The sequence below is a fragment of the Ranitomeya variabilis genome, chromosome 5 (assembly GCF_051348905.1).
Source record: "Ranitomeya variabilis isolate aRanVar5 chromosome 5, aRanVar5.hap1, whole genome shotgun sequence".
NCBI lineage: Eukaryota > Metazoa > Chordata > Amphibia > Anura > Dendrobatidae > Ranitomeya > Ranitomeya variabilis.
Window position 1 is genome coordinate 532,057,022 of NC_135236.1, and position 21,245 is coordinate 532,078,266.

Consider the following 21,245-nt stretch of genomic DNA (forward strand, 5'->3'; position numbering starts at 1 on the left):
TAACAGGACCATGGTAAATCCTGTATTAATCCCAAATGTCCGTGTATTTTATATCAGGCATGCGGCTTGCCCTGGCTGATGCTGGGGATACTGTGGAAGACGCTAACTTTGTGGAAGCCATGGCTGATGCCGGCATTCTACGTTTGTACACTTGGGTTGAATGGGTTAAAGAAATGCTCGCCAACTTTGACAGCCTGAGAAGCGGCACCGACCATACGTACAATGACCGGGTGTTTGAAAGGTAGGTTTTACGTTTCTTTTCCTATAAGACTTGGGGACATATCTATCAAAACTACCGAAAAGATAACGGTCTTTGTTGCCCGTAACAACCAATCACCTCACAGCTTTCATTTTACCTGATCTGTTTGAAAACAGAAAGCCGAGAGCTGATTGGTTGCGATGGGAACCAGTTTATCTTTTTAGATTCTTGATAAATCGGGGCCCTAATCTATTCTACAGAAAAACAATATTAGTCTGTACATACCTTATACTCTGCTGCTGATTAACTATTTGTATACATTTATGAAAAGGTAAAAATAGCCTGCTTATAGTCTATTACTTTTCTGGCAAAGTGCAAAATAGCGCCAGCACTTAGAGCCCTGCTGCTGGGAGGAAATTAGCTTTTGTTTCATTGGGGAACACAGGTAACCATTGCTGTATGCTGCCGTCGAGCTTTATTCCTCCTTGCAGCGCTCGGCATCCAGTCACCGCTCAGTGTACAGAGCTGTGTTTTATGTCTTTAGTGGCAGTGGATGGACCACTTAAATCTGACAGCAGGATATAACACTGGCCAGACGGAAGCACGTCAAAAATCCTGCCCATCGGTGCCCTTGTCATGGGTTGTGATAACAGCCGGGGCTACAGAAGACCCCTTTGCCTGTCATTGTGAATCTCCTGTGAATGCCGGCTCATGGCCGACGTTCATAGGAGATAGTGATTTTTGCTATACATAGCAGTGCTAAAGCTATGTGATGTATTGCGATCGGATGATCAATGCTGCAGGTCTCCTAAGGGGACTATTAAAGTAAAAAGTGAAGAAAGAAAAAGTTTGCTAAATATTAAAATAAAAAAAAACAACCTTTTTTTTACCCCAGTGAAAATAAAACTATGTAAAAACATACACCTATTTGGTATCGCTGCATTCAGAAATGTCCGATCGATCAAAATGTAGAGTACCGTAAATTAATGAGATCAGTAAACGGCGTAATGAGAAAAAAACATTGCATCAGAATTCCGTGGGTTTTTTGTACATGGTATCAATAAAAACATCAGATCGGCACGTAAAAAATAAGCCCTCACCTAACCCGAGAACACGAAAAATGGAGAAGCCACGGGTCTTGGAAAAGGCGACAAATCCAAAACCTTTTTTTTTTTCATACAAATTTTGGAATTTTTTTTCTCCATTTTAAATAAAAAATAAATTAGACATGTTTGGTATCTGCGTACTCCTACTGACCTAGGGAATCATATTACTTATTTCACCGCACTTGGAGAAAAAAAACAAAAAAAAAAACAGAAAATGGCCATGGCGTGAAAGGTTTTGCAGTCTTAGTACAGGCCATAGATATAAAGTTGACAGCTGTCAAATCAGTTGTTAAAAGGCTGCGAGCTTATAAGAGCGGCACGTCCCCTTCGTCGCTTACACTGCTTCTTTCAGCAGAGCTTTATGTTTGCAGTGTCGGTGTGTTGAGATCGCAGCTCAGTCCTATTCACGTGGATAGGATGAAGCTTTAATGTTGAGTACACAGTAAAAGTGCAGGGCTGTGCCTGGTAAACAGTGAAGAGGATGCCCTGCTCGCTCTACTACCGAGACCCCTGCAAGCAGCTGATTGTGGGTATGCCAAGAGTCAGACCCTCCACAATTTAAAGGAAACCCATCAGCAAATAAATGAAAATGTTATTTACCTTCAGGCATAGCGATGGTCTGTCGGTTAATACAATTATAGACAGAAGTAGCAGTGTAATGGGAAGCGTGGCTACAGGTAGAAAATGAAGTTGTATTCTCCATCCAGTCGCTCGCTTCCAGCCATCTTGGCAGGGCTAGGCTGTGATCAGTCGACACTCATTACACAGTGACGATTACCTTTAAAATTGGTGGTTGTTGCCATGAAAGGGCCATAAATCTGGACAACTACTTAACGATTTTCTTAAGCCCTCAAAGATAATGCTCCTTATTAGTGATGAGCGAGTATACTTGTTGCTCGGGTGGTCTCCGAGTATTTGTTAGTGTTCGGAGATTTATTTTTCGTCTCCTCAGCTGCATGATTTACGGCTGCTAGACAGCCTGAGTACATGTGGGGATTCCCTAGTAACCAGGCATTCTTTACATGTATTCAGGCTGTCTAGCAGCCGTAAATCATGCAGCTGAGGAGACGAAAGCTAAATCTCCCAGCACTAACAAATACAAAGAGACCCCCCCCCGAACGTGCTCGGGAAAACTCAAGCAACGAGTATACTCGCTCATCACTACTTCTTATGTGTGTTTGTTTTTGCAATCTAATATATAAAGCTGAATGTGTGTATGTATGTGTGTGTGTATGTATGTGTGTGTGTATGTATGTCCGGGATTGGCATCTGAACCGTCGTAGCTACAGCCACAAAATTTTGCACAGTCACACGTCTGGACCCCGAGAGCGTCATAGGCTATGTTGTGAGGTGAAATTTTAACCCCGCGCTTTCCAGTTCACCAAACAATTTTGCCCCTATCTACATAATGGGGAAAAAGTGAAAGGAAAAGTGTTGGAGGCGTCGCAGCTACAGGCACAAAATTTTGCACAGTCACACGTCTGGACCCCGAGAGTGTCAAAGCTATGTTGTGAGGTGAAATTTTAACCCCGTGCTTTCCAATTCACCAAACAATTTTGCCCCTATCTACATAATGGGGAAAAAATGAAAGGAAAAGTGTTGGAGGCAAATTAACAGCAGCCAGATGTGAACAAGGGGGACTTAAAGAATGAGAGCGATGGCGCCAAAAAGTATATACTGTACAGTTGCTAAGGTGGAGCCCCGACATGGGATAATCACCACACCACCACGGGGATATGAACACACACACAAAATGCGCCACACACTACCACGTGCTCGAACACATATACCACCCTCAGCGCACATTTCACCACACATACACCAACCTCGCCACATAAAAGTTGAAACACAAAAGTCGCCGCTCAAAACTCGCCACGCGCAAAACTCTCCACATGCAAAACCCGCCACACGTGCAAAACTCACCTCATGGAAAACTCGCCACGCGGAAAAATTGCCACATGCACAAAAGTTGCAACACATGCAAAAGTTGCCTCACACAAAACTTGCACATACTCAAAAGGCACCACACATAAAACTCGCCACGCGCAAAACTCGCCATGCGCAAAACTTGCTGCACACAACTTGCTACACTAACCTGTCACATGCAACTCGAGACACAAAAAATTGCTACACGCATGTCGCCACACAAAACTCATCTCACAAAAGTCGCTACATGCATGTCGCCACACGCAACTCAACACACACAACTTGACACACGAAACTCGCCCTAAAACACACACAAGTCTGGTATTATCCTTCAAAAATAAAAATCTGATTAATAAGCTGACAAACTACAAGAGCAACAAATGTACCATATAGGAATCCGGCAGCTGTCAGTCACATGACCAGTCTGTTATGTGTATGTGTGAGCTAATATATACTGCCAGGGGGTGGGCTTACTGTTGGCTGGGGATTTATCAGGCTGCCAATTTAGCTTACAAATACTGAGGTAAAAATACTGACCAAATAACGTGTGAACGAGGTCTAATACAGGAGGAGATGACATACAGATATATACTATATACAGGAGGAGATGACACACAGGTATATACTATTTACAGGGGAGATGACACACAGGTATATACTATATGCAGGAGGAGATGACACACAGATATATACTATATACAGGAGAGATGACACACAGGTATATACTATATAGAGGAGGAGATGACATACAGGTACATACTACATACAGCAGGAGATGACATACAGGTATATACTATATACAGAAGGAGATGACACACAGGTATATACTATATACAGGAGCAGATTACCTACAGATATATAGTATATACAGGAGGAGATGACATACAGGTATATGCTATGTATAGGAGGAGATGACATACAGGTATATACTATATACAGGAGGAGATGACACACAGATATATTCTATATATAGGTGAGATGACACACAGGTATACACTATATACAGGAGGAGATTACATACAGGTATATACTATATATAGGAGGAGATGACATACAGGTATATACTATATATAGGAGGAGATGGCACACAGCAGGTATATACTATATACAGGGGAGATGACATACAGGTATATACTATATACAGGAGATGACATACAGGTGTATACTATATATAAGGGAGATAACAAACATGTATATACTGAGGTGAAAATGAGAGGTGTGAGGTGAAAATGAAAAGGTGTGAGTGCAAAATGAGAGGAGTGAGGGAACATAGTGGAGTGATCGGAAAATGACAGATGTGAGGTCGAAATGACAAGTGTTAGGGGGGAATGAGAGGAGTGAGGGGGAAAATAAGAGGTGTGAGGGAGAAAATGAGAGATGTGAGGGGGAAAATGAAAGATGTGATGGGAAAAATGAGAGGCGTGATGGGAAAATAAGAGAAGTGAGGTGCTATAACTAACCACAGATATTTACTATGCCCAGGCAACGCCGGGCTCTTCAGCTAGCTTAGATTTACAATCTCCATGCTTTTCTCATGGTCAACTTTATGTGGCCTGTTCAAGAGTTGGAACAGCCAAAAATCTGTTTGTCTTTGCACCTGAAGGAAAAACTAAGAATGTCGTTTATCAAAAGGCTCTCGAATAAGTAGTAGAAGATTACTTCACATTACTTGGCCAATTTAGTTAAATCTGTGTGGAATATCTCTGGTGTTGAAATATATGTTGTAAAATGCTTCTATTAGCTTAGTTTTTGCCTTTTAATAATTACATTTCTATCTATTTGTTTTGTGGTTTTTTTGTGCAGAATAAATTTTTGTTAACACATTCTATTTTGCTAACAGCAGTTATTACCCCGGGCGAAGCCGGGTAGTACAGCTAGTTATTAAATATATTAATACTAAAAAAAAGTTGAGATCACTGAACATATCAGTTAGTTTTTTTTTTGTTTTTTTTTAAATTATACGATATTATCCTTTTGTCATTCTAACTGTAACCCTGACCTCTTCTCTTCAGTGAGATGAATGCTGGAATTCTGAAAACTGAGCAGAACTATGAAAAAATGATGTTTAAAGAAGCATTAAAAACCGGGTTCTTTGAGTTTCAGGTGAGAATTGTAGTTTCCTTACATGTGAGGCAGACTTGGATTCTTTTCCAGTGCTGTAGGTCTCCTCGTGCCCTTTTGCTGATGTTGTGCATGCAGCGATCATCCATACCAATTGTTCCCATCTCGTCACCAAAACTGCTCTGAGCCATAGAGGCATGGACTCTTGTAGACCAGAAGGCGCCCTGTGGTGTCTGGCACTTAGGTCGTGCTTGCTCTTTATGTAAGTTGTGTGAAGCGGCCTCCATGGATCGGTGGTCTTTTTCTAGACCACCATGTTTGATCAGATTGAGATCTGGGAAAATTTAGAGGGGCCTGAGCAAAACTGTCAGTCTCGTAGTTGCTCACAATGTGCTTGTTCTGGTTAATGAAATAAAGCCATTTCTGTAGCATCCAGACATGTAGCTGAAAGTACAGACATTTGTTCAGCCCATGCTTGAAAGATGTAGGGTTTTCTTTCTCGCTTCATTGGGGGACACAGGAGACCATTGGTGTTTGCTGCTGTCGCTAGGAGGCTGACACTATGCAAATAAAAAAGGATGACTCCTCCCCGGCAGTATACACCCTCCGACAGGCACCAGGCAACTCAGTTTTTGCTTAGTGTCTGGTGTCTAACACCAGATCCGCTTTATTTTTCCTTACAGGGTTTTGGTGTGTGTTATTAATCATTTCCCCTTTCTTTTTCAGATGTTTTCTTAACCCTGCTGTTCTGTTCGCATTTACTATACACTAGTTCTGTTCGGGTCACTATGACCCGGCTTATTAAACCTTGATTTTAGACACTCTAACTCATTTTTTTTTATAACTTTTTGCTTACTAGACTGTTTGTGAACATGTTTGGTAGTAAAAAAAAGAAAAATGAAACAGAAATTTTTTTGGGGGGGGTTTATTCAGAAAAAAACAGATCAATGAGACGAAAATAGAAAACTACACATATTTTGTAAAAAAAAAAAAAAAAATCAAATCAAACATTTTGTGATAAAAAATTAAAGATAATAAACATTACAATGTGAATATACTTACATATGATCAGATAAATTTACGATTTCTTGCATGCAAGACAACACACATGTTGTTTGCATATAAATGCTTTACAGCTATAACATGTTATACTTGTCTTGTTGTCACAAGATGAAGGGCAATAGCTGCATCTTTTTCTTTTGATGCCAGAAGAGGCCATGGGGGTAGAAGAGCTTGTGGAGGTCATGGCTTCACTGTCCTGGGCATGTTGACGGACGCTTTGTACCAGGGCTGCCGCTGCTTCTGTTCTTGGTGTAACATTTCTGTTCTCAATATAAGGTTGAACCAGTGACTTCCCAAGTTCTTCGATAAATAATCTTCTTTTATGGAGTTTGTTGGCGTTCCAATTGGGATTTATTTCCCTCCACAAGACAAAAGAATTATAGGCTGACAAATCCAGGATATTGAAAAAGAGAATCATTGGCCACCGATTTGATTTTCTATTGCATGAATATGTTCCAACGAGTTGGTCTAACGTGTCTACACCACTTTAGTTGCACTGTAGTCCAAGATCATATTTGGTTTTCTATCTTCCCGTGTCAGAGAAGATAAGAACCCACCCTTCTGTACACAAGCAGATAAGCCAGGAAGACAGACTTACTTAGCAAAAAAAAATATTTGCAACACTTTACAGTTCAGCTTTACAAAACAAAACATGTTAGACAGCGTGTTCTGAGCAGTCCGTTCTGCGCATAATATACACGTGTAGCGCACACCTAGTGATCTCTCCAGATGCACTCTACATTTTAGAATAGACTGTGCACCAAAAATAATCAATATAAAGCCATTTTTATGGTGCGCAGATCTCAATGCATACCCCCGGTAAAGCGCGTGTACGACCCCATTGAAATAATTTAGGAAATAAATCAATTGATATACAATAGTAGATGCAATAAATAGACCCAACTGAGGTTATAACTCCTTTATTTCACTGAAAATATGGCCTCACAGCTGTAAAAAATGATGCCGGGTCACTATGACCCGAACAGAACTAGTGTAACTTTTTTCGTGTAACAAAAAGTAAACGAAAAAAAAAATATATATATATACTCATATGTAGGTCCCCCCAAATGAGGAAAAGTCAAGGAGTCTCAAGTTTTAGAGACTTACAGAAAAAAATCTACAGGGCCGCAAAAAGTCTGTTCGGGTCACTATGACCCGAACAGAACAGCAGGGTTAAGGGTAACAGGGTGCAGTTTACTCACCCTGCTTTCCCTACATTAAGCGACCGAGAGAGCAGTGTGGTATCACCCACATCGCACCCTCTCGGGACGGCTGGGCAGGACTTTGTCCCCTGTCACCATTATGGGTGCTTCAGGGTGACTATCTTGGTGGCCAGTCCTTGCCCTGTCCCCTCCTCATCCCTCTCCTCGGAGAGGGCTGAGAGGAAGACGGTGGTCACCTTTGGTGACCTCCCCCTTTTGTATAAGAGGTTGACGCCGTCTCCAGGACCCTTCTTACTATCCAGGGATCCTGACGTTATCCTCGTCTACAATGGATTCAGGTAGAGGATCTTCAATACGTCTGTCCGTCCGTCAACCCCCCCCTCCCCCTCTCTCAGTCCCTGCATCATTGCTTCCTCAGTCTACATGCAGAGGCACTTAGCTTTATTATCCTCAGCGCTCCTTCCTGCAGCACTCGCTGCTGCACGGGCGCTCCATTACTGGGTACAGCACTAGGGGATTCCTAGACCATCGGGCGCTCTTTTATTTAAATCTCGCGCCGTTTTTCTCAGCGCGCGTTTTTTTCTACCTCTCCCTTTTCGGCAGTATCTGCCCCGGAAGGCCGCGCCCCTTCCTCTTCCTATCTTGCAGCCCAGCGCTGGTATTAGCCGCGCTCCGGCGGGCCACGCCCCCCTTTTTCTCTGCCGGCCTATCAGGCGCTTGGTTTCCGTTCGGCCGGCCACGCCCCTCTTGTTGGCGCGTTCTCTGCACGAGCAGGCATTCGCAGCCCGCGCTCTCCCGGCCAGCTACCTCCATTGCGTACCCAGGAAGACCCTTCCATAGGTGGGGGACACAGTGTAACTGCGCTGTCTGCCAGGTCTGTATAATTTTGCTATTCTCCATTCCCAGCGGGTATCTTCCTAGGCACATCGCCTGCTGGCATATTTCTTCAGTTGTCTTTTTCACTCTACCTATGCCCAACCCCGCAGGGGCCCCCGGCTATATTCCTACGGTGATTCATTACGCTTGTGCCCGCTGTAAGAAAAAGTGGGCTTCAGGCCAGCCGTCACCTCTCTGTACGTCCTGCAGTCCTTCCATTATGTCCGTCCCTCAGGAAGCCCCTGATGTTTGGGATGAGTGCACCCCCCCTCCCCCTGAGTGGGCTGTTGGGATGACTCAGTCAGTCACTGACCTGACTAAAGTATCTCAGTCCCTGGTTCAGGTACTAGAACGTATTCCACTGCTGACTAGTGCCACGAACGCTTCCCACAGCGATTCGCTCGCACCTGTCCAAGGCCCTTATAGAGGCAGACTGGAGAAAAGAACCAGAAAACGTTTTCTGTCTAGTTCTTCATCCACTTCTCCGGATCCAACTGCGTCAGCCGGAATACCGCTCTCTAACTGTTCCCCCTCCTCGCAGGCGGACGTCGGGTCAGATATATCCTCTCATTCGGATTCTGACTCAGATGCAGATCAGACTTCCGCAACGCAGGATATGGTTGACAGCCTTATCTCGGCCATTATTCAAACGCTTGAGCTTAAGGAGGAGGAGGCAGCTTCTCAGGAAATCTCTTTGTCTTTCAAACGGATTAGGGTATGTGCACACGTCAGGATTTCTTGCAGAAATTTTCTGCAAGAAATCCGCATATTTTTTTTTGTTTTTTTCCCATTTTTTTTGCGTTTTTTTTAGCATTTTGCAAGCGTAATTAGCTTGCAGAATGCTAAAGTTTTCCAAGCGATCTGTAGCATCGCTTGGAAAACTGATTGGCAGGTTGGTCACACTTGTCAAACATAGTGTTTGACAAGTGTGACCAACTTTTTACTATAGATGCTGCCTATGCAGCATCAATAGTAAAAGATAGAATGTTTAAAAATAATAATAAAAAAAAAAAAATGGTTATACTCACCTTCTGCAGACAGCCGATCTCCTCAGCGGCGTCCGTTCCTATAGATGGTGTGTGTGTGTAGGACCTTCGATGACGTCGCGGTCACGTGACCGCGACGTCATCGCAGGTCCTTCACACACACCAGCTATAGGAACGGAGGCGGCAGCATGCACCGCTGAGAGGCGGGAAGACTCCGGGGGCGATCGAAGGTGAGTATATGACTATTTTTTATTTTAATTCTTTTTTTTTTTACCAATTATATGGTGCCCAGTCCGTGGAGGAGAGTCTCCTCTCCTCCACCCTGGGTACCAACCGCACATGATCTGCTTACTTCCCGCATGGTGGGCACAGCCACATGCGGAAAGTAAGCAGATCAATGCTTTCCTAGGTCTTTCTCCACCTCACGGCCCACGGTCGCTGGACTGCTCAAGAGGCACGTCTCCCGATCAATCTCTTGGAGATCAGGGCTATCTTCCTAGCCCTCCTCCGCTGTCAGTCCCTCCTCTCGGGAAATCCGGTCCGCATTCAATCGGACAATGCCACGGCTGTGGTTTACATAAACCACCAGGGAGGGACTTGCAGCAAGCAGAACATGAGGGAGGTGGCAAAGATTCTATTGTGGGCGGAGAACCACGTTTCCTCCATATCAGTTGTCCACATCCCAGGGGTGGACAATTGGGAAGCCGACTTCCTCAGCCGTCAGGGGCTCATGTCAGGCGAGTGGTCTCTCCTTCCCTCAATTTTCAACCAGATTTGCCAAAGGTGGGGCGTTCCGGACGTCGACCTAATGGCCTCCCGAACAAACCACAAGGTTCCCCAGTACGTGTTCAGATCTCGGGACCCGCTCGTTGGATTCGTTTGGCGGTTCTGGAGGCATACCGTGTTCAAAACAAACAGCCTCTACCCGGGCCGTGGGAGCTTCCTGGGCAGTTCGTCACCAAGCTTCGGCCTCCCAGGTTTGCAAGGCCGCAACGTGGTCCTCCATTCACACCTTTGTGAAGTTCTACAAGGTGCACACTCAGGCTTCTGCGGATGCAGGCCTGGGTAGGAAGATACTGCAGGCGGTTTCCCACCAGCTGACCTAAGTCCTCCTTTCTCAGTTTATCCCTCCCTTGGGACTGCTTTTGGACATCCCATGGTTACCTGTGTCCCTCAATGAAGCGAGAAAGAAAGTGGGATTTTTGGTTCTTATCGTAAAATCTCTTTCTTGGAGTCTTCATTGGGGGACACATCACCCTCCCTTTATATTGTACCGTATTGGCCAACGTGCCATTGTTGAGGGTTGGTACATAGGTTGAGTTTGTTCCTACTACTGCTTTTGCACCAACTGAGTTGCCTGGTGCCTGTCTGAGGGTGTATACTGCCGTGGAGGAGTTATCCTTTTTTATTTGCATAGTGTCAACCTCCTAGCGACAGCAGCATACACCCATGGTTACTGTGTCCCCCAATGAAGGCTCCAAGAAAGAGATTTTATGGTAAGAACCAAAAATCCCTCTTTTTCTCCATTTGTAGTTATTTCCCACTATGTCCTCAATCTATGTCCTTATTAACAGCAGGATATGCAATAAACCATATCACACCTCTCTACTTACCATTGTCTTGCAGGCTGCAAAGGATAAATACAGAGAACTCGCCATTGAAGGCATGCACCAAGCCTTAGTCTTCCGCTTTATTGAAATCCAGACGTTGCTGCTGGCTCCCATCTGTCCTCACTTGTGTGAATATGTGTGGTCACTACTCGGGAAGGTATGTCATACTGCTAGCCTCTAAAATGTTATCCTGTAGCTCTGATTGCATAGAAGTGTGTATATTAACCTCTACCCGACAAATTACATATGTCTGGTCCCTAACTTCCAAGCCAAGCCCTCGTCTTTCCCGGCAGATGATGGGTGAATTATTCAGCAATCATCTGCCTCTAATAGCCATGGGTGCAGCGTAGCTCTGCCTGCGGTTGTTAGAGATTAACAGCAGCATTTAACACATGCCTTCAGGGGGTCGCATCATTCCAGGTGATCACAGGGTGCCAGTGGTGTGCAATTGAAGCCAGTGGTCTCCTGAAGACTTTTGTGCTTGTCATGACATGTCTCCTGTGAAAGCAATAGAAGTGCTTGGCACTCAAAAAGTTGCAGTGAATGAAAACAAGATTAATTGGCAATCCTCATACTTAACGTTTCGTTCCTACTTATGGACCTTCATCAGAGCTGGACAAAAGATATAATAATAAATGATAGGTGATGGGTGATAATGGAAAAAAAATGATAAACATATATACACACACACACAAAAATTGAAGGCAGCACGCCATTAAGTAGAAATTCACGTACAGGTTATTGGCCTTGAAAAAGGTCCACGTTTGGGATCAATACGTTGCACATGAGCCAGTAAACTGCACGTGAATTTCTACTTACTGGTGTGCTGCCTTCAATTTTTTGGATTTATTTACAAGGTTTGGTATATGCCTGCAAGGCTTTTGCACCCAACAATATTTTTTTGTGCTGCTTTTTGTTTTTATGTTTATTTATATATCATTTTGGAGTAGATACAATGTTTTGATGCAATTTTTTTTTCTCATTTCGCCGTTTACTGATCTGATTAATTTATTTTATATTTTGATATATTGGACATTTCTGAATGCAGCGATACCAAATATGTGTATGTTATTATATTGTTTTTACAAGTGATCAGACAATCGCAGCTGCAATTCCCCTAAGGAAACTAACAAATTCAGTAAAAAGTGAAAAAAAAAGTTTTTAAGAATATGGGAAAAAAATATAAAAGTTCAAATCCCCCCCTTTAAAAGTAAAAAAAAAATTTTAATAACGACAACAAAACAATACATATATTTGGTATCGCTGCATTCTCATAAGTCCGGTCTATCAAAATATGAAATAATCAGATTAGTAAACCGTGTAACAAGAAAAAAAATAAACTTAAATGCCTGAATTACAAAACTGCAGTAAAATGCAATAATCAAAATATTGTATCTAACCCAAAATGGTATCAATAAAAATGTCAGATCAGGGCGCAAAAAATAAGCCGTCACCCTGCCCCATATAAAATGGAATATGGCGACATAAGTAACATTGTTCTTACAAATTTCCGATTTTTTTTCACCTCTTAAATGAATAAAATCTTCCAGTGCATCACATAATAAAATGAATGGTGTCATTCAAAAGTACAACTCATGTCGCAAAAAAAAACAAGCCATCATATGGGTATGTGGATGGAAAAAAAAGGTTAGGGTTCTCGGGAGAAAGGGAGGAAAAACAAAAAAGGAAACTAGCCTGGTCATGAAGGGGTTAAAGGGTCCTACGCACAGTTGCCCTGTCATGCTGATGATGATTATATGGTTATGCTAAGTGGGTACGGCATGTTACGCGGATAGTCTGATGAATACATCTACAGCAATTTTTTTTCCATTTTTCTATTGAGAAAGATTTCTGTGCTGAGAACCACTTTCCTCTATATAAAAAGCGTTTTCCTCTCTCCAGCTCCAGCACTTCATGCTTCGTTCATTGGGAGTGTTAATAGGGACCCGTGCGTCTATAGAAATGTCTGCCCACCGGCATTTTAAGATGCTGTAAATTGTAGCAAATATCTACAATTTGAGTCTCTAAAGGAAATGGTACTTTTCTCTTTGACTTGCATCTGTTGACGCCATGGCGCTAAAGTACCTCTTATTTTTGGCACAGAATCAATGTCCTCAGATTTTTGATTGCAAATTGCCTCTTCAGAGAGGATTAAGACTTGAACTCTATAGCGCCACCTGTTGGAAGTAGCGATCCTACAAGTCTCAATCAACCCTTTATCGAGTCTTGCATTATGACTTGGGATAAAAGCCAAATCAGTATCTCAATTTGCAGACACGGTGTTTCGGGCTGTTGGCCCTCGTCAGTGCGAAGCATGAGAACTGATTTGGCTAGGTGAGAGGCTCTGGACTGGGGTCTAAGGGGTAAGGTTTCTCCTTGTGGAGAGTGACATACCAGCTCTGGCTTGCTAAGGTAAGGAGGCTTATTCGCCGTGCAATGCTTATCAGGGAAATTGCACACAGAGAGACAGCCTATTTGACTAAATATATGTGTACCTGCATTCTTGTAGCATTTTCATATTTTCAGTATCATTAATCCCTATCATTAGTTTTTGGGTAATATTATGGATTTTACTGCGAAATTAAAGTTTACTAAAAATAAGGTAAATTCTCGAGTGCCTATATCCTCCAATAAGAAAAATAGTAAAAACTTGGTAGTTTGATACATCTTTATTACAACAAATTTTTAGGTTTCCAATATTAGAATTAGAATTAGAAAAGAAGACCTGATTTTTTTTTTTTTTCTGGAACTGCACCCCTCTTGTCTACAGGCAGTGTGTAGTATTGCAGCTCAGCCATATTCACTTAATAATAATAATCTTTATTTTTATATAGCGCTAACATATTCCGCAACGCTTTACAATTTGCACTCATTATCATCGCTGTCCCCGATGGGGATCACAATCTAAATTCCCTATCAGTATGTGTTTGGAGTGTGGGAGGAAACCGGAGAACCTGGAGGAAACCCACACAAATACGGGGAGAACATACAAGCTCCTTGCAGATGTTGTCCTTGGTGGATTTGAACCCAGGACTCCAGCGCTGCAAGGCTGCTGTGCTAACCACTGAGCCACCGTGCTGCCACTTCAACGCAGTCACAATTAAATATAACGGTATGTGCACAAACTATCCTTTTCAGGGGGTACCCTCTGTAACCCACCTGAAAAGGCACTAAATAAATGCTTAAAAGAATGAACACATGCACGGAAATATAACAATCACTTGTTCATTTATTCAGTCTTTTGAGCTTCTTTTAACCTCTTCAGGTCTCCAAAGACGCAAAGAAATTAAAAGTAGTGACCTTTCCGTTCTGCCACGCTGCCCACTTTTTTTTTCAATACAAGTTAAAATAAAACGTCGTTGGCCAAAAGACAGAGGTTCATGATGCCGGCAGGTCGTCTGCTGAAGAACTCAATGTATCCGCACATGTTTAAAAGTTATTGTGTACACTTGTCCCTAACGCCAAGAAAGCAGCTGCGTATTAGTAACCTTTTTCCATATTCCCTACTGAGGCATGTGGCGGTTATAGAGTTGGGACCCCACTCTGAAAGCCACTTTGAAGACATGTCCTGTTGTAGCAGATTTGGTACATTTCTGTATTAAGTGGGCATCCACACAACGTAATGCTACATTAAGGGCAGTGTTTGCCAGTTATAACAGCTGATTATAGCAGGTCACTCTCCACAAGAAGAAACCTTACCCCTTAGACCCCAGTCCAGAGCCTCTCACCTAGCCAAATCAGTTCTCATGCTTCGCACTGACGAGGGCCAACAGCCCAAAACACCGTGTCTGCGAATTGAGATACTGATTTGGCTTTTATCCTAAGTCATATTGCACGACTCGTTAGAGGGTTGATTGTGACTTGTAGGATCGCTGCTTCCAACAGGTGGCGCTATAGAGTTAAGTCCTCTTTTTCTCTGAAGAGGCAATTTGCATATAGCAGGTAACAGCAGCCAAATCTGAGGAGGCTTCATTCTCCATTTCATCTCTGCCTGTAAGTGATACCAACCTATATTAAGGGAATTAGATCTTATCATATGATCATATCGCTTTCTGTGCCATTCTTACAGCCCCAAAGCATTATTTCCAATGCATACAGGCCATATAGAGGCCAGAAGAAAACGTTCTGTCCTATGTTGGAATAATGTGAGATTATGAGTAGAGTATAAATTTGATTTATGTGTTGACAGATCTTTGGAAACACTATATTTTTTTTTAAATGAGTATCCCCTTTTGTGCTCTAAGTAGTGACCAGGATCTGGTTTCCTCCTCACTTGCTTGTATAGAGTCTAGCTAATATGTCATACTGGGTTTTCTACAGCCGGCTTCTCTTATGCATGCGTCCTGGCCAGTCGCTGGCCCAGCAGATGAAGTCCTGATCCGCTCCTCGCAATACTTAACAGAAACTGCTCACGACCTCCGGCTCCGACTCAAGAACTACATGGCTCCGGCTAAGGGGAAGGTAAGGGTGCATGTGTGCTAAGCATTAGCCGCTATATACCGTCCTGCCTCACAAGGTTTGTTCATCACGTTCTACTTTTTCAGAAAGGGGACAAAGCGCCACCTCTGAAGCCATCGCATTGCACCATCTACGTGGCCAAGACATATCCACCATGGCAACACATTACGTTATCCACCCTCCGCAGACATTATGAGGTGAGCTGCCTGGCAGAGGGTGATTTGGCAGAACTGGATTGTGGTTCAGAATGAGCGAAGAATGTACCGGTATGAATATTGGATTCAACTGCAGTGTCGCCAAATATTGCACAGATAAAGCCTGTACACACAGCGCTTCTTTCCCGAGCTTGATGTTTGCACACAGTATGCGGCTCTCATAAGGAGGTTCAAACTACCAACGGACTGACCTATTTAGGATGTGACAAAGAGGCTAATATTGCTGGCTGGATAGTTTGTGTCTCCTAAGACTTTAGAAGGTTAATGGTGTGCTGTAGGTTTAGTCTCTTGTGGAGGTGACGGGCAGTGAAGCATATCAGTTATTAGGAATTGTATCTATGTACATAGTTCTATACAGAGATTATGAGCCCTCTCTATCCCCATTAGGACTTTCTAAATTGACCCACATACTTTTATTTTTTGTGTGTGCTGCTATTCAACAGGGCTAACCACTGAACCACCATGCTTAAAGTGCTAATCACTGAACCATACTTCAATGATATGCAAATCCCTGAGTTACCATGCTCCAATAATGTGATAACCACTGAACTATACATCAGTGATATGCTAATCCTGGAGTTACCATGTTTAAATAATGTGCGAACTGCTGAACCACCATTCTTCAATAATGTGCTAACTACTGAACCACCATGCTTCAATAATGTGCTAACTACTGAACCACCATGCTTCAATAATGTGCTAACTACTGAACCACAATGCTTCAGTAATGTGCCAACTACTGAACCACCATTTTTCAATAATCTAACCACTGAACCATATTTCAATAGTGTGATAACCACTTAACCACCATATTTCAATAAATTTTCAATTACTGAACCATCATTCTTTACCACCCTGCTTCAATGATGTGCTAACCACTAAACCAGTAGGCTTCAACAATGTGCTAACTATTGACTCACTATGCTTCAATAATGTGCTAACCACTGAACCACCATTCTCCAGTAATGTGAAAACCACTGAATCACCATCGTTCAATAATATGCTAACCACTGAACCACCATACTTCAATAATATGCTAACCACTGAACCACTATGCTTCAACAATGTGCTAACCACTGAGCCACCATTCTCCAGTAATGCGAGGACGACTGAATCATCACCCTTCAATAATATGCTAACCACTGATCCACCATACTTCAATAATGTGATAACCACTGAACCACTATGCTTCAACAATGTGCTAATTACTGAATCACTATGCTTAATAATGTGCTAACCAGTGAACCACCATTCTCCAGTAATGCGCTAATGACTGAATCATCACCCTTCAATAATATGCTAACCACTGAACCACCATGCTTCAGTAGTGTGCTAATCACTGACCCACCAAGATGCCCTTCAATAATGTTCTTTTGGAGTGTTCAGGGAGGTTGCAGGAACCCTGCGTTGGTTTGTGACACGTCACTTTCTTATGTAACAAGCTGATCGTACATAGCCATCTTCCAGCTACTGTACTTCATCTAATTGCCCCATTTTATTGCATTTTCTGTGTTTTCATTAGGCAAATGGTGGCCACCTGCCAGATAATAAAATCATATCGACAGACCTGAATGGCTTACCTGAGCTGAAGAAATACATGAAGCGAGTCATGCCGTTTGTGGCTATGATCAAGGTAAGGAAACACTTGTCATTTATGTTATCTTTGTTCGTTTTTGTCAACTGTCAATATTCTTTTAGGAGGAAAATCTGGGACTATTGTATAATGTTCCTTGTTGAGGGTTTATTTATTTATCTTGACATGGCGATAAGCTAGACCTTACATATATTAGTGTAAACTTTTACTGCGCTTAACCTGGGGGCTATGTTATGACTTTCCCATGACCCAGGTTATGCGGCCAAAGCTAGCCATGTGCCTCTATTAAATACATGGTGAATGGGATCATATTGTGACACCTAGGAAACTGTGACAAGCAATTTGCAGAAAGTTAGAGCCAGTTGTATTTTTTGTCACTTGCTTGTTGCAGTACCCAAGAGTCACAACGAGACCCCATTTTGGTGTGTTATGCTCCTGCCAAAGTCAACGTGTAGCCCCCAGCCTAAGTCTTCCCTGACTTGTGCTGACTTATAGGAAAAATGTCAGATCCCTACTACATTGCAGGATTTTGGAAGAAGTAGTCACATTTTTATCTATTTTTAGTTTCTTCTAAGTTTTGGTGCCACCAGTATTTTCACCTGTTGATTTCTTTAATTTTTCTTATAGGAAAACTTAGAAAAGAAAGGACCTCGTATTCTGGACCTTGAGCTGGAATTTGATGAGCGGACTGTTCTTCTGGAAAACCTAGTGTATCTGACCAACTCCCTGGAGGTTAGTGCTCCTCCTCTTCTCCCTTCTTCTGTTTGCCCTGGCACTTAGTCGCTCCTGTGCCATCTGGCATTCATTCCAGTCCGGGATAAAGCGGCGCTCTACTGAAGTCGGCATTACCAAACATTGAGGTGTTGACAGAGCCGGTTGTAAATGGCCTCTACTAACGGTGAAAGGATTAGAGGTTAATTATGGATTATTTTTCCAAAGGCTGGCAGTGAATTTTAATTGTGAGTATATCTCCCATCACGGCGCGCCATGTTCCCTTTTATTATCTTTCACAAGGTTAATGTTTACAGACCTCTTAGTTGTCCCACGGACGCCTGACTCGCCTCGTTATTTTTCGACCACATCTCGGCTTGTGTCAATCACTCTGTCTAAGAAGCCGATAACGGCTTACATTTAATTAGCTGCCAGTGATGCGCTGAAACAATACCAGATACGAAGCCGCAGCACAATCTCAAGAGGAGGGATGTTTTTCCGAGAGCATGTCTTAAGATGAAATAAAGGAAGGATTGTGCTGTCGTTTCCTACCAATTCTGTAAAAGTGGTGAAAATCATCTAAGTCCAACCCGTCCCTACAACTGTATTATTGCATGCGGTATAGAAATAACAGCAGTCCTGCCATGTATTATTACCGTCATTTCCTAAGAGTGGTTGATGTAATGTGCGTCTCTTATTCTGCCAGATGGATCAGATCGACGTCAAATTTGCCTCGGATGCAGATGAGAAAATTAAGGAAGACTGTTGCCCTGGGAAACCGTTTTCTGTCTTTAGAACAGAGGTAAGGAATATGGCGATCTAGAGCAGCGTTTCTCCTTTTCAGGTAGTGTAAGGGTGCCTGATTATCAGGAACAGGCGTTGTTACGAACCCTAACTTCCCAATAATCCTAAAAATTGCCTAAAAATAATCGCCCTCGGCAGCACATTGCACAGGACACGTGCTGCCGAGAACAGTGACAGTCTGTGTAAACCGAGTGTAGATGAAACCGCTCTGTTTGTTAAACGAGTTCTATGTGTTGTGAACAGAAAGCTCTGCGAGTAATGTCCAGAAAGCAGCACATTACCAATGTATGCAGCGCAGTGATATATGACGCTTTTAACCCTTTCTTGAGGTGAATGGGAGGTTAAGAGTTAGTCAATGTAGTGTTTATAAAGGGAAGCTAGATTTTTTATTTCTATTACTTCTATAGTGCTGTTATATTTATAGATCTCATCACTGTCCCCATTAGGGCTCACAATCTAAATTCCCCATCAGTTATTTCTGTGTAGTTTTAGAAATCCGTTGCCTGTACAGACACAAATGGGCGTAAAAGTAGGAGCAGCCATCACCGCCATGTACTGTCAAATCCGGTTAGTAAGAGTTAGTCCAATGTTTAGGTGGTTCTGTAACCCATACAGTTATTGTATCAAAATCTTCAACTATCACAAGGGGGTATCCTGTATCTGCAGGAAAGAGAGCGTCATCGTCATTATCACAGAGAGGGATTCTTTACGGTAAAAGCGGTGACGCAATGATAATCTCTGCCACGTAATGTTGATGGCTGATTCACTACAAAAGTTCATGTTCCCGGATACCTTTCTAGTAAAATATAAATGTTCTTGGTACTGGATTTCTAGAGATTTATTCTGGTTCCCATACCTTATTGCCATCCTCTGGATCTTCACTATAGCATTAGATTAAACTTGAGGGACTTTTATCTTTTTTTTTTTTCATCCTCTATGTTAGTGAACCATAAGCCCGGACCTGTATAAAAGAATCGAGTGTCCTTCGTTTAATTTGACACCCAATAAACCAGCATGGCGATCTGATATTCCACCACTTTTTTATAGACCAATACATCATCGTAATGTAAGATGTCACATACCTGAAGCAGAATAGCTGTAAAATGAAATTGTAAAATGCCTTTGCTTAGAAACCAGAAATAGGTTATATGTTTTGCACTTTTGTCAGTTATTGCATTTTTTTTTACTTTTTGTCAAATAAACTGACGTTTTATATGCTGGATTAAAAGGAAAGTTCCAGTATTCACCTCTATAGCAATCATAAATATATAGAGAGCCACATTTAATACTAATTTATCATCTTCCTGGAGAGTGGAGAGAAAATCTGATAATTAAACTGGAGACGTCTTCCATCTTCTGCCAGCCGTTCATGTGTATTATGACGTTCTCGTGTATGATGGCTATTGTTCTGTTCGTGAAATATAATTAATGCTAATATTATACGTCCCTTATTTTCCATAGCCTGGAGTGCCGGTGTTCCTGGTGAACCCACAGCCGTCAAATGGCCACTTCTCCACAAAGATTGAGATTCGACAAGGAGACAGCAGAGATTCCGTAATAAGACGCATAATGAAGACTGATCGGGGGATCAAAGGTAACGTGCAGGCAGGAAGAAGGGCTGGGATGAGTGCGCTTCACTAGTCTTCGAGGATCTGAGCAAATGACTGCCAGCGAGGACCGTTTTAATGAGCAATTATTACCGTCTGAGTGAAATACAGTCTCTCTGATCAGTATTGCGGAGGCGGAAGAAGACGTCTTTCAGGAACCATCTTGTTACTATGCATGATGACCAAGCACCCAGGAGGGCTCCGCAGAGCTCCGTGCAGTGGGAAATACGAGCCCTGTAATTTGCAAAGATCATACAGAATGTGTTCAATATTCAGCAGCAGAGTATAATTCCTCTTTAGAAAGGCTGCCTCTCAGTTACACGGTTCCCCTCCTCCTATCAAGGGAGGCTTTTGTCATGATTAAATGGTGTAGCTCTGTATCGGTTTGCTGGACTCTGTCGGTGAAATGCTGATCAGACACCGCAAGTTGTATTAAATAGCCAGGAAAGGAGCAGGGCTGTGGTCTTTGAGTCGGAGTCCATTTTGGTGGAGTCGGTGTCATGGAAATTGAGGAGTCTGAGTCGGAGGTTTGGCTTACCAACTCCACAGCCCTGGAAAAGAGGCTCAGTATTGTATATTATTGACTGCAGCACATGGGGATATCTGCTCTCCTGTGCCTCTGCACGATACATCAGCATCGGCAGAGCCTAGATCGAGATGCTTTCATTAGCCTCCATGAAAAAACATCCTGGGCAGGGGTTCACAAATGTGGAAGAGGCTCAGAAGGTAGATGTCGGCATCTGTCTCTAACAGCTGTGGCTGTTAACCATTTACATGCTGGTGTCTATTTCTGACATCTCTCAATCTGTGATAGTAGCATTTAAATGGAGCTGTCCCTTGGGCCTGCATGCACCGCCACCCCAGATA

General features: G+C 42.7%; 1 protein-coding gene across 1 annotated transcript in view; it reads left to right on the forward strand.

The window, feature by feature from the left end:
• Positions 1-21,245, forward strand: part of LARS1 (leucyl-tRNA synthetase 1) — an 88,730-nt gene that overhangs the window by 62,776 nt on the left and 4,709 nt on the right. The window contains exons 23-31 of the mRNA XM_077265832.1: positions 58-241; positions 5,244-5,334; positions 11,006-11,146; positions 15,310-15,450; positions 15,534-15,644; positions 17,185-17,295; positions 17,884-17,988; positions 18,674-18,769; positions 20,233-20,365. Coding sequence (XP_077121947.1) covers positions 58-241; positions 5,244-5,334; positions 11,006-11,146; positions 15,310-15,450; positions 15,534-15,644; positions 17,185-17,295; positions 17,884-17,988; positions 18,674-18,769; positions 20,233-20,365 — 1,113 coding nt within the window. The remainder of the gene's footprint in view (positions 1-57; positions 242-5,243; positions 5,335-11,005; positions 11,147-15,309; positions 15,451-15,533; positions 15,645-17,184; positions 17,296-17,883; positions 17,989-18,673; positions 18,770-20,232; positions 20,366-21,245) is intronic.